This window comes from Hyla sarda, chromosome 2 (assembly GCF_029499605.1).
Source record: "Hyla sarda isolate aHylSar1 chromosome 2, aHylSar1.hap1, whole genome shotgun sequence".
Classification (NCBI taxonomy): Eukaryota; Metazoa; Chordata; class Amphibia; order Anura; family Hylidae; genus Hyla; species Hyla sarda.
The window spans coordinates 467,101,155-467,115,753 of record NC_079190.1 but is presented as its reverse complement, the minus strand read 5'-3'; the positions used below and the strand labels follow the sequence as shown (position 1 = coordinate 467,115,753).

Genomic DNA, 14,599 nt, shown 5'->3' with positions numbered 1-14,599 from the left:
TTATTACTGCACCTAACCTGCAGCTACACTGAATAATTTCCAGTTACTGTAAAGCAACCAACCCACCCCCATAGTATTTTATGTGCTGGGCAGGGGCCTAGATATAGGGGCTACAGGGGCAGAAGATGCCTCCAGGTCCTAGTGCGTGAACACCAACAATATAAATGCCAACCTAGTAGAGGTAGAGAGTACTGATCTTGGTGGGGCAATCCTGCCGCTAATAAAAGTAGGCATTTTGGTAGAATTTCTGGATGATCTAGGGGCTGGGGCTTTAATGAGTAGTGAAGCAAAGCAATAAGGTTGGCACTCTGGGATTTGGCGGTGCTCGCGGACAACAGAATACTGATAAGGTAAAGAATTCCCGGCACTCGCTGAATATTATGCAAATAGTAGCGTGTTTTATTCACACGATGTGGATAACAACTCACAAGTATTGACGCGTTTCGGCCAATGCCTTTCTCAGACTGAGAAAGGCATTGGCCGAAACGCGTCAATACTTGTGAGTTGTTATCCACATTGTGTGAATAAAACATGCTACTATTTGCATAATATTCAGCGAGTGCCGGGAATTCTTTACATTATCGGGCTTTAATGAGTAGGTGGGGGCCTGTTACAAATTTTGAATGATAAAAACAAAATTTTGCGAACACTGGTGCTAAAAAAAATTCTGGTTGCCTATAGCAACCAGACAGAGCTCAGCTTTCATTTCCTAAACTGCTTAGTTGAAATCAAAGCTGAACGCTGAGTAGTTGCTATGGGCAACAGACAGTTTAAAAAAAAAAAATTTTTTATTACGTCTCCCACTGGAGCATAAAGGCTCATTCACACTATGTAAATTCCACATGGATTCCGCTTGCAGCTGCCTACCATTGACCTCAATGGGATTCTGTTGCTAAGTTTATAGGTCGGAACCACTCTGGAAATTCAGCTATGTATTTTATTTTATAAATGCATCCTCAACCGCAGTCCGCAAAAATGTGTTTTACATACATTATATATATATATATATATATATATATATATATATATATATATATACACAATTTAACACTGTGTAAACATAGCCTAATGCCCAATACACCAATGGGAGTATGTTCACTTTTTTTACTTCACTGTAAAATTCCGCTACTTATTTTACGTATTCTATTGTTGTCCACAATCTGCAAAAATGCAGCTGCAATTATACTTTATTTTATTTCTTTTTTTGCGGATTGCAGGTGGAAATGCATATTTAAAATATTGTATGAACATAGCCTTATATCTAACTAGAGCAGAAAATGTGGAGCAGAGTCCCAAAGCAACCAATGCTATGACTGGTTTTCTTTTGTAACGACTAGGACGGGCGCCCCTCTGCCCCATAGACGTCCCCCGATTCTATCATGGCCCGGGGGGTGTCTTTTGGTTATGCCTCTGGTTCTGGGATATGAGGAATTCTTTTACTTCGGCCCATTGTCTATGCAGCACTTTCCAATACCTTACAGCTATATATAGACTATATAGAACTAAATGTAAATAACGTCTTCTTTTCTAGTAAATTGCCTATGAAAAAATAATTTTTCATTCGAAAGGGTTAACATTACTACACATCTGACACAGAGGGTCTGTTCTATGTTAGGCCACACAATACGATATAGCAATAAATTGCTTTATATACACGTACGACAGTTCCTTTAACATTCATGCACTGTTTAGCATGTGTAAAAATAGCTACTAGAACAATACACGCTGTGAATGTCGTTCCCGGCAGATACGTTTCCAAGAGACGGCGTAATATCCTTTCGCTGTCATAATGGCTGCGGCCTCGGTAGGAAGAGACTCAACAGGCTACAGCTGAACTACGTCCCCGATCCAGATTTAATGCACAAAAGAAAATCCTGTTTTCTTCTCAAAATATGGTCGATTACATTTCTTTCATGTAAAAAAAAAAAAAGAACACGTTTTTGCAAGTCAATGGAGAGTGCCATCCAGGGAAGATAGTATCTAGAATGGCCGCCATCGCCGAAAAAAACAAGAAAGAAAAACAAACCCAAAAACATAATCATCTCAAATCACAAAGGACTTTGTGTGCTTGAAATCCTGTAAAAAAAGAAAATAAATTGTATAAGTATAAATGCATAGTTAAAAAGGGGGTTTCCTAGACTATGGCCTAGTCTAAGTATAGACAAGGGGTCTCAAAACTGTGGCCCTTCAGCTGTTGCAAAACTATAACTCCCACATACCCGGACACATGCTCACAATTTCTTTACATCGCCAAAGATGAAATTATATGATACTTACATTTTCTGCCTGTGTTGCCGAATTATGTTCCTTCCTGAGAGACAAAAAAAAATAAAATTTGATACTAAAACCTAAAGGCAAACATTATTCGCGTTGGGTCACACGTGCTGTAATTTGTTGCTGCATATTTTTCTGGCCATTGAAGTTAATAGGTAGCAAAATCAGCTGTGTACTTTACTACACATTGGCCCTGATTTACTATTGTAAGGGCTCACGGACCGAAGATGGACCCTATAGTGTTGCCTCCATCTGTGTCGGCTCATAGCGTCAATCCGCCGCTACGAGCAGACACGCTGCGATGTGCGAGTCACCGTGCGCATGCACAGTATACTCGCACGATGGACCCTATAGTGTTGCCTCCATCTGTGTCGGCTCATAGCGTCAATCCGCCGCTACGAGCAGACACGCTGCGATGTGCGAGTCACCGTGCGCATGCACAGTATACTCGCACGATGGACCCTATAGTGTTGCCTCCATCTGTGCCGGCTCATAGCGTCAATCCGCCGCTATGAGCAGACACGCTGCGATGTGCGAGTCACTGTGCGCATGCACAGTATACTTGCACGATGGACCCTACAGTGCTGCCTCCATCTGTGCCTGCTCATAACGGCAATACACCGCTAAGAGCAGACACGCTGCGATGTGCGAGTCACCGTGCGCATGCACAGTATACTCAAACACATCGCGACCTCTCCCCCTGCTCCCTGAGCTAGGCTGAGAGCAGCCGCGACATGCGCAGGCACAGATGGAGGCAGCACTGTAGGGTCCATCGTGTCCATGTGAACGAGCCCTAAACCAGACATGTTTTGTGGGGTTTGCGCCAGAAGTTCTGTCTGCGCCAGAGTTTGTGCCAGTAATGAAAAAAAACAACACTACATTTTACTATATAAAACCCGAAAAAGGGACGTGGTCATCGGGGAAAGAGGCGTGGGTGCAAAAAAAAAAATAATAATAATAATTTTTCAAAAAATAACATATTTACTAAGGTTTCCACAAAAAATGTGGTGGATTTGAGCTGAGGCAAACCCGACAGATCAGAGCATGTGTAAAAAAAAAAGCAAAACCTAAGAAAAAGTGCAAAATGTAGGAAAACCTTAGTAAATACCGTGGAAAAATACCTGTTGGGACTTCACTCCCCCCAAAATATGCAGCAGAAAATATGGCACATGTGACCCTACCCTTATTTGGAATAATACGGCAACTAATGTTTAAAGGAAAACTGTCACTAAACACCGCCCCCCCCCCATTAACCAGAGGTACTGGCTGGTAGTACGGGGGACGCTGATCAATATGATGCCTACCATGCCCGGATCCGTCCAGCCGTTCGCCCGTTATCTTCATTGTTCAATATATGCAAATCATTTTCTAACTAGCACAGGCAGGGTTACTGCCTTCATCTGGCACTGTGACGTTAGCGCCGCTCGTCCACAGCACTGCCCGGTTTATGCATATTCATGCCCTCCCTCCGCATATCCCTCTCCTCCCCGCTCTGTATGTGACTCCACTGCGCACGTGCCGGCTTCCTGTGTACATCCGGAAGCGGCTTTAGCGCAGCTTTATTCCACCGGAGCGGAACTGCAGTAAGGGTGTAGTAAGTATAGGTGCAGTAAGCCGCCAGATGAGCAGTGGAGTCCCATACAGAGCGGGGAGGAGAGGGTGATGCGGAGGGAGGGCATGAATATGCATAAACCTGGCAGCGTTGTGGACGAACAGCGCTGACGTCACAGTTGTCAGCTGTCACGCCCCCTCCCATAGGCTTGCATTGACGTCACACGGGGCGGAGCCTTGACGTCACAACGCTCCGGCCCCGTGATAGGCAGTAATCCGACCCGGAGCGGAAACGCTCCGGGGACAGATTATAAATGGGGTGCGGCATGCAAGATCACGGGGGTCCCCAGCGGCGGGACCCCCGCGATCAGGCATCTTATACCCTATCCTTTGGATAGGGGATAAGATGTCTAAGCGCCGGAGTACTCCTTTAACATAGAATTGGTTGAAAGGAACCAACTCATCAATATAGGATCAGACTACCCAAGTTTTTTTTGTAGTCTGTTACCATGGAGACTAGAGATTAGCGAAGATACAGTGATTCGATTCGTCAAAGAAATCGAATCAAAGAAATAAAAAGAAAAATAGCCAGCATAACTACCTAATACACGGGTGCACACTGCTGTGGCAAAAAGAAGGTTGCAGCAGCACTCTTGGTCAAAAAAATGGAGGCTCTTAGTGCACTTGTTAATCAAAACATGTCCCCCATCCACCATGCGGAGGTGGCCTCACTTCGGATGGGGACGCTAAAAGCCTCCATTTTTTTGACCGAGAGTGCTGCTGCAGCCTTCTTTTTTTATATTATATAGGAAAAAGTATATACAGTATAGCCTTTAATGAGCCATATGGGCTTCCAAAAACGGTATTGTTACAATAATGCACCATAGAGGCAGCTGTGAGTCTAATAACCATTCATAGTGTTCACTGAAAACGTGTTCCTATTGTTCTTCTCAGCTCATAGAACATTTGGATTCATCGTGTTCATAAATATCTTCCGTCCTTTGTCTAATATCCTTCTATTTTTATCTTATTATGTCCTGGGGGCCATGCATTTAGAATGATAAGCGTTCAGCTCTTATATAATAGGGCATTTACCAAAATGCAACAAAACTATTTATTACAGTAATAGAAAGAAAACACTTACTTCGATTTCCCACCTATAAGAAGACAAAAAGAAAAAAGAAAAATTTAAATTAAATTAAATGGACAACACGTCATGTGACCTATAAGCAAATAGTTAGCAACATTGACAAAAATAGGTAACTTCTGTATGAAACAAATAGAACATCCAGTACAATAAAAAATAAATAATAAAAAACACAAAAACAACATCAACATCAACAACAACAACAACAACACATCCACAACAGTAGTACTGCAACTAAGTATCAAATCCATCTATACAGGCAAGGACCAGGAAAGATGGGGTTGTGAGATTATATATATTAAAACTTTTTTTTTTTTTATATATGAACTGGTTCCTGAAAGTTAAACATCTTTGTAAATTACTTCTATTAAAAAATATTAATCCTTTCAATAATTATCAGCTGCTGAAGTTGAGTTGTTCTTTTCTGTCTGGCAACAGTGCTCTCTGCTGACATCTCTGCCTGTCTCGGGAACTGCACAGAGTAGAAGAGGTTTGCTATGGGGATTTGCTTCTAAATTGGGCGCTTCCCGAGACAGGTGTCATCAGAGAGCACTTAGACAGAAAAGAACAACTCAACTTCAGCAGCTCATAAGTACTTAAAGGATGAAGATTTTTTAATAGAAGTCATTTACAAATCTGTTTAACTTTCTGGACCCAGTTGATTATATATATATATATATATATATATATATATATATATATATATAAAGTTTTTTCCCGGATAACCCCTTTAAGTAGACACTTCTGTAATCATCACCTAAATATATACAGTGTGTATATATATATATATATATATATATATATATATATATATATATATATATGTAATCTTTATATAATTCAATATAGAATTTTATTCATAAAATATACGGTACTATTGGAGCACTGTATGAAAGAAATACCACACATGGTATGGAGGCACAGTATGGGTGTAGTATTTGCCCACCCTGAATGGTGGTATTTTGAGGCACTGCTTGGCATTGTTATGGGAATATAATTCAGCACTGTGTGGGGGTATTTTTTGGCACTGATATATATATATATATATATATATATATATATATATATTTATTTATTATATGTACCATTTCATCGACAGTGTATGATATTTATACTTTTATGGTAAAATTAGTTTTGTTTCTTTTTTGCTCCACAGTGATCTTTTTTTTTTTTTTTTTTTTTTTTTTTTTAGAAGTGACATCAAACACTTTTTTATTTCTTTACATTATCTGTACAGGACGCAGAAGTTTGTTTTGGATTTCGTCTTGCATTGTGTTGTCGCCAGCAGGGGGTGCTGGTGACTAAGGTAACGGACTTCTTATAGAAAGGGGATTTGAGACCAGAAGGATCTTCTTATTCCACCTCTGAAGTGAGGAAATCTAGGAGTTCCTGTGAAGTTTTTGTTCCAATATGTTTGACGTAATACAAAAGACCACTATGTAAATAAACACGGCGCTCACAATCTGTTTTAGGAGCTGAACGATACATATAAACACTCTGCGAGGAGCACACGGCATTGTGGGAAATAAGGAGAACACATAATGATGTGCCAAATTGATACTTACCCTGGGCCAAAATAACACAATCCCTCCTTTATGAATTAATTCTCTTATAACCCCCTTGGGTACTCAGGGTTTTTCCATTTTTGCACTTTCGTTTTTTCCTCATCACCTTTTAAAAATCATAACCCTTTCAATTCTGCACCTACAGACCCATATGATGGCTTATTTTTTGCGCCGCCAATTCTACTTTGTAATGACATCAGTCATTTTACCCAAAAATCTACGTCGAAACCTAAAAAAAAAAAAAAATCATTGTGCGACGAAATTGGATCTCAGGCTTGGAGCAATCAATAGTCGATCGGACGCGCCGGAGGCAGGTAACGGACCCTCTGCTTGAGTCCTAGCTGATCGGGGCATCGTGATTTCACTGCAGTGGTCCCGGTCAACCCAACTGAGCTGCCGGGAATGCTTTTTTTTTTTTTTTTTTTTTTTTTTTTTTTACAGTTTAGACACGGCAATCAACTTTGAACGCCGTGTCTAAAGGGTTAATAGCGCGCATCACCGTGATCGGTGACACACGCTATTAGCCCTGGGTCCTAGCTACAGTTAGACGCCAGGACCGACGAGATGTGATGCAGGGTCACGCAGGAGCGCGACTCAGGATGTACAGGTACGCCCTGTGTCCCCAAGAGGTTAAAGGGGTACTCAGCCCCTAGACAACTTATCATGTATCCAAAGCATAGGGGATAAGATGTCTGATCAGGGCGGTCCCGCAGCTGGGACCCCTGCGATCTCTGTGTGCAGCACCCGGCGTTCCTTTAGAATGCTGGGTGCGGGGGTCATGACGTCACAGCCACGCCCCCTCATGACATCACACCAGGTCCCCTCAATGCAAGTCTATGGGAGGGGGCGTGGCGTCTGCTACGCCCCCTCCCACAGACTTGCATTGAGGGGCGTGGTATTACAAGGGGCGTGGCTGTGAAGTCACGACCCCCCGCCTTACCCTTCAAACATTCGGAACAAAATGTTCTGAACACTGGGGCAGCGGAGTACCCCTTTCTTACCTTAAGTTGTGAGACAACTTTTAAAACGTTGTTTCTGTTATGGCCATGACCTCTTGTGTTCTGTATTACATCACAACCGGACTAGTGACATTGTCAATGGACTGTGTCTGGTACTGCAGCTCAGTCCAATTCAACTTGAATGACCTGCAAAACCAGACACAGCCTATGGACAGATGGGAAGTTTTTTTCTGGAAAATGCTCATAGATTTTTTTTTATTTTGCACAACCTATAGTTACAATATGTTATAAGTTTTTGACTTAGGTTGACACCTACTCCCACCCCCTTGGACTACATTTCGTCATGGTAAACCACAGATTCAAATTTATTTCCTTACTATTTTATGTATTGGACCAAGACAAAATAGTCCATCATTTGGAAATGGGAGGAAATATTACATGGATTTTGTAAAAATTATTTACAAATAATCTGAAAATTACTCACCACCTTTACTATGAAACCCCTAACAAAGATCTGGGGTGACCAATTGCCTTTTCAAGTCAAATAATTAGTATGTTATATCATCTCAATACGCCAGTTTTGTAAAGGCCTAAGAGTTTGTAAGAAAGGATTACTGAACCAACAGCAGCATGAAGACCAAGGAGCTCACCAAACAGGTCAGAAATAACATTGTGGAGAAGCAAAAAGCAGGGTTGGGTTATAAAAGAATAGCTTTGAACATCTCACGGAGCACCATAACATCCATCATCAAAAAATGGAAAAAGATTATGGCACAACTGCAAAGCTACCAAGACAAGGCCGTCCACCCAAACTCACTAGCCGGGCAAGGAAAATATTTTTCAGAGAAGCAATAAAGAGACCAATGGTAACTCTTGGTATACCACGGTTTTAGGTCAGGTCAGAAAACCGTATATGGGGCAAAAATGAGACAACCGGAGTCAGCGCTTGACTCCGGTCGGCTCATTGAAATGAATGGTGTTCGGGCCAGATCCGGCTGGGATACAGGAGCGGACGGTTTTTGCCCCTCCCAACGGGATCCAGCCACCGTACACTACAAACATAGTGTGAACCCACCCTTAGAGCTGCAAAGATCAGCAGCTGAGGTGAAAGAATCGGTCCCTGGGACAGATCCTATAATTTACGTGCTTCACAAATCTGGTCTTTACTGAAGAGTGGCAAGAAGAAAGATGTGGTTGAACGTGAGCCACAAGAAATCCTGTTTGCGGTGTCTCCTACATGGCTTGCTGCAGACTCCAAACAAAGATGTTCTGGTCAAAATTAATGGAAAGATGGCTGGAGCCAAATACGGGATAATTCTCTGAGAAAATCTGATGCAGTCTGCAAAAGACTTGAGACTGGGACAGAGATTCATCGTTCAGCAGAATGGTTTAGATCAAAGCATATTATGTCTTAACATCTTAGTCAGTGACCAGACCTGAATCTAATTGAGAATCTATGGCAAGAAAATTGCTGTTTACAGACGTCTCCATCCAATCTGATTGAGGACAAATGTTTCCATCTCTAGATATGCAAAGCTGGTAGAGACATACCTCATACTGGTAGAGACATACCTCATACTGGTAGAGACATACCTCACACTGGTAGAGACATACCTCACACTGGTAGAGACATACCTCACACTGGTAGAGACATGCTTCATACTGGTGGAGACATACCTCATACTGGTAGAGACATACCTCATACTGGTAGAGACATACCTCACACTGGTAGAGACATACCTCACACTGGCAGAGACATAACTCATACTGGCAGAGACATACCTCATACTGGCAGAGACATACCTCATACTGGCAGAGACATACCTCATACTGGCAGAGACATACCTCATACTGGTAGAGACATACCTCATACTAATAGAGATAATCTTCACACTGGTAGAGACATTCTTCACACTGGTAGAGACATACCTCGTACTGGTAGAGACATACCTCATACTGGTAGAGACATACCTCATACTGGTAGAGACATACCTCATACTGGTAGAGACATACCTCGTACTGGTAGAGATATACCTCACACTGGTAGAGACATACCTCGTACTGGTAGAGACATACCCCGTACTGGTAGAGACATACCCCGTACTGGTAGAGACATACCCCGTACTGGTAGAGACATACCCCGTACTGGTAGAGACATACCCCGTACTGGTAGAGACATACCCCGTACTGGTAGAGACATACCCCGTACTGGTAGAGACATACCTCGTACTGGTAGAGACATACCTCGTACTGGTAGAGACATACTTCACACTGGTAGAGACATACCTCGTACTGGTAGAGACATACTTCACACTGGTAGAGACATACTTCACACTGGTAGAGACATACTTCACACTGGTAGAGACATACTTCACACTGGTAGAGACATACTTCACACTGGTAGAGACATACTTCACACTGGTAGAGACATACTTCACACTGGTAGAGACATACTTCACACTGGTAGAGACATACTTCACACTGGTAGAGACATACTTCACACTGGTAGAGACATACCCCGTACTGGTAGAGACATACTTCACACTGGTAGAGACATACTTCACACTGGTAGAGACATACTTCACACTGGTAGAGACATACCTCGTACTGGTAGAGACATACTTCACACTGGTAGAGACATACTTCACACTGGTAGAGACATACTTCATACTGGTAGAGACATACTTCATACTGGTAGAGACATACTTCACACTGGTAGAGACATACTTCACACTGGTAGAGACATACTTCACACTGGTAGAGACATACTTCACACTGGTAGAGACATACTTCACACTGGTAGAGACATACTTCACACTGGTAGAGACATACTTCATACTGGTAGAGACATACTTCACACTGGTAGAGACATACTTCACACTGGTAGAGACATACTTCACACTGGTAGAGACATACTTCACACTGGTAGAGACATACTTCATACTGGTAGAGACATACTTCATACTGGTAGAGACATACTTCATACTGGTAGAGACATACCTCATACTGGTAGAGACATACTTCATACTGGTAGAGACATACTTCACACTGGTAGAGACATACTTCATACTGGTAGAGACATACTTCACACTGGTAGAGACATACTTCACACTGGTAGAGACATACTTCACACTGGTAGAGACATACTTCACACTGGTAGAGACATACTTCACACTGGTAGAGACATACTTCACACTGGTAGAGACATACTTCACACTGGTAGAGACATACTTCATACTGGTAGAGACATACTTCATACTGGTAGAGACATACTTCACACTGGTAGAGACATACTTCACACTGGTAGAGACATACCTCGTACTGGTAGAGACATACTTCACACTGGTAGAGACATACTTCATACTGGTAGAGACATACTTCACACTGGTAGAGACATACTTCACACTGGTAGAGACATACTTCATACTGGTAGAGACATACTTCACACTGGTAGAGACATACTTCACACTGGTAGAGACATACTTCATACTGGTAGAGACATACCTCACACTGGTAGAGACATACCTCACACTGGTAGAGACATACTTCACACTGGTAGAGACATACCTCATACTGGTAGAGACATACCTCACACTGGTAGAGACATACTTCACACTGGTAGAGACATACCTCACACTGGTAGAGACATACTTCACACTGGTAGAGACATGCTTCATACTGGTAGAGACATACTCCAAAATACCTTCCGCTATAATCTTTGCACTATAATGTACTATGCATAATTTGTTGTGCATATGGTAAAAGCCCGTTTAAAGGGGCACTTCAGAGGGAAAAAAAAATGTATTTTAATCAACTGGTTGCAGAAAGTTAAACATTCTTGTACATTACTTCTATACAAAAAGCAGAACTTATCAGCTGCTGTATGCTCCAGAGGAAGTTGTGTAGCTCTTTCCAGTCTGACCACAGTGCTCTCTGCTGACACCTCTGTCCATGTCAGGAACTGTCCAGAGTACAAGCAAATCCCTATAGCAAACCTCTCCTGCTCCGGACAGTTTCTGACACGGACAGAGGTGGCAGCAGAGAGTACTGTGGTCAGACTGGAAAGAACTACACAACTCCCTCTGGAGCAAACAGAAGCTGATAAGTACTGGAAGGATTAAGATTTTTGAATCAAAGTCATTTACAAATCTGTTTAACTTTCCGGCACCAGTTGATTAAAAAAAAAAGTTTCTTCCTTTTAGTCTATTTAAATTCCAGTTTGTAACAGTAGCAACATGGGCAAAAAAATCCAAGGGGGTGGTTGGAAAGAACACTGTACATAGAAAGGATATGGGGAATCAGTAAAGCAATGTGAGATTTTTTTGTAGTCGTTTCCTGAAATCGTCTTCTTCTCCTGTCATCCTCTATGACATCCATTGGAGACTCTTCTGCTCCGAGGGCTCGCAGAATACATGATAAACCTTTACATGGATCTCCCCTGTAATGCGGGGACGCTGCCTGCTGAGCTTACACTCAGTTCCTTCCTACACTCATTGACGGCCCGGCTGCCCGTTTCCTGCCTTTGTGTGTATTCTGGCATCGCATCTGATTCTTAGGGCGTCACCGTGTTTTGTTTTTTGACACAAAAACAACATTAAGTCATTCTCCGCTATCCTGGCATTACATCTCTAATGTATTGTTCATGAAATGTTCCTTAAATAAAGTTATTTTCTATTAAAGGGGTACTCCACTGCCCCTATGATGTCATAGCCACGCCCCTCATGCCGTCACGTCATGCCCCCTCAATGCAAGTCTATGGGAGGGGGCGTGGCAGCTGCCACGCCCCCTCCCATAGACTTACATTGAGGGGGCGTGGCTTGACTGCACAACCCCCGCAGCCCACACCCAGCCTTTGGAAAATGTTCCAAACGCTGGGGCAGTGGCATATCCCTTTAAAGAGCATTTCCCCAGACTCAAAAAAAATCTGCATTCGATTATTCCGTGCTGGGAACCCCCTCTAGTAATTCAGATTCCTCTAAAAATCAATTCAGGTAGAAGAAACAGACATGGTGCACATCTACAATCTTGTATAATTATCTAATTGCTTCTCAGCATAATATCAAAAACTAACAGGTTGTTAGTATACATTTTTGACCAAAAAGTACAAGCCCACTCGCCACGTCAAGGCCACCTAATTTGAGTGGGTCCCTAACGTCCCTAGCATAAAATGGCGTAGCACTGGGCGGCGACCACTGCCGCGACACCAATGCCCACAGGGGGAACGACCCACTGGCAGAGCGGCCCCAATGCCACTCAAACCAGTCTATGGGCCGCACCTCCCCACAGACACGGCGCCACGGCAGCAACGGATGCCGCCCAGCACCACACCAGTGTGAACAGGGATGTAATAGCTCACTTACCATGCTCTCCCAGTCAGACTGGGAGGCTGCTAGGAAAGAAATGGCCCTTGTGTAGCTAACTACTACTTATATAGGGTTGGGCTGAGGGGGTGGGGAAGAGTGCAGCACATGTTCAAACAAAGCAACGGCAGCGTCTGTTGCTGCCGTGGCGCAGTGTCTGTGGGGAGGTGCGACCCATAGACTGGTTTGAGTGGCATTGGAGCTGCTCTGCCAGTGGGTCGTTCCCCCTGTGGGCACTGGTGTCGCGGCGGTGGTGGTCGCCGCCCAGAGCTACACCATTTTATGCTAGGGACGTTAGGGACCCACTCTAAATAGGTGGCCTTGACGTGGCGAGTGGGCTTGTACTTTTTGATCAAAAATGTATACTAACAACCTGTACGTTTTTGATATTATGCTGAGAAGCAATCAGATCATTATACAAGATTGTAGATGTGCGACCATGTCTGTTTTGCTACCCGAATTCAGATTCCCCTAAATGAGTGTATGGAAATTGTTTTCCACACCGGTTGACCCATTTAATGGACCTCTGTAGTGAATATGTGTCAGATTTTTTATAACAAAAACCTGAGCAGCGCCTAAAGGAAAGCCTGTAAAGAGCCCGGGAATTCAGTGGCTTCCATCAATGAGCATCTATGATGGAGGACGGAAAGTGATGGCCCAAAGTGCTGCACACCTAAGGGGGAGAATAGCAGAGAAATCTGCAGACAAAAGTGATTCTCCATAACAAGTCAGATTAGAGTTTCCCCATTTCTTGAGCCTTTGCCCAAAGAGTCTCTGTCCAAGTGACCTGCACTGCCCCGGAGGCGAGGAAAACGCTTACTCAGCAGTCCAGACACCACATCCCGGTGATGAAGCTTCTCAGGGCTCTGGCTCCTTCACTAGGCATTACCACTAATACACTTAATTTATAGAAAAAAGCTGCCAATTCATTACCAGGCATCCAGTCAGCTCTTCTATCCCTGGCGAGAGGCCATACAGAAATGATGATTAATGAGGGTTTTATAGAAATGAGATATGTATCCAGCAGAACTACTTGGGAGACTAAGATGTTAAGTCTGTAAGTGCTGGAGGGATGTCTGACACCCCTCCAAATACTGAGAATAGGCCATAGGTTGTCCTGAGCGAGGGGTGAGCGATATCCTCCTGTACACAGATGGTCTATTCCCTTGCAGTCATTCTTTAACCCCTTAATGACGCAGGACGTAAATATACGTCCTGGTGAGCTGGGACTTAACGCACCAGGACGTACATTTACGTCCTATACATAACCGCGAGCATCGGAGCGATGCTCGGGTCATGCACGGCAGGTTCCGGCTGCTATGGCCGACATCAGCGATCGCATGGATGTCTGCCATTAACCCCTCAGATGCTGTGATCAATACAGATCACACAACACCAAATTAGTCCCCTAGGAGTCTCAGGGCAAATAATATATAAATCACAATTTTAGGGACAAGCCCCTCAGGACTGCCCTAAACTAGAGACTGCCTACAGTCTTATTAAAACTTAGCTTTTATTCATTCTTTATGTAAACGAAGAACTTAAAGTGCTTGTGGTAGGTACAGTGAGGAAATGGGGGGGGGGGGGGGGGTTATGGATTAAAAATCCGGCCAGCCCAAATGCGTCCACTTAAGTGCAAATTTGCTTATCATTTAAACCAATCAGCAGTTTATCAGTGTACCGCTGCTGGCAGCTCCGCCGCGCCTCGCACAGCGGAACACTGCAACACTGCTGGAAAATCCC

At 43.3% G+C, this 14,599-nt stretch overlaps 1 protein-coding gene across 1 annotated transcript in view; it reads right to left on the bottom strand.

Moving 5' to 3' along the window:
* Positions 1–464: 464 nt before the first annotated feature.
* JAM2 (junctional adhesion molecule 2) overlaps positions 465–14,599 on the bottom strand; it is a 120,403-nt gene continuing 106,268 nt past the window's right edge. Inside the window, exons 8-10 of the mRNA XM_056559439.1 lie at positions 4,970–4,982; positions 2,278–2,311; positions 465–2,076 (exon numbers count right to left, since the gene is read on the bottom strand). Of these exons, the coding sequence (XP_056415414.1) occupies positions 2,044–2,076; positions 2,278–2,311; positions 4,970–4,982 (80 nt within the window). The 3' untranslated portion in view covers positions 465–2,043. The remainder of the gene's footprint in view (positions 2,077–2,277; positions 2,312–4,969; positions 4,983–14,599) is intronic.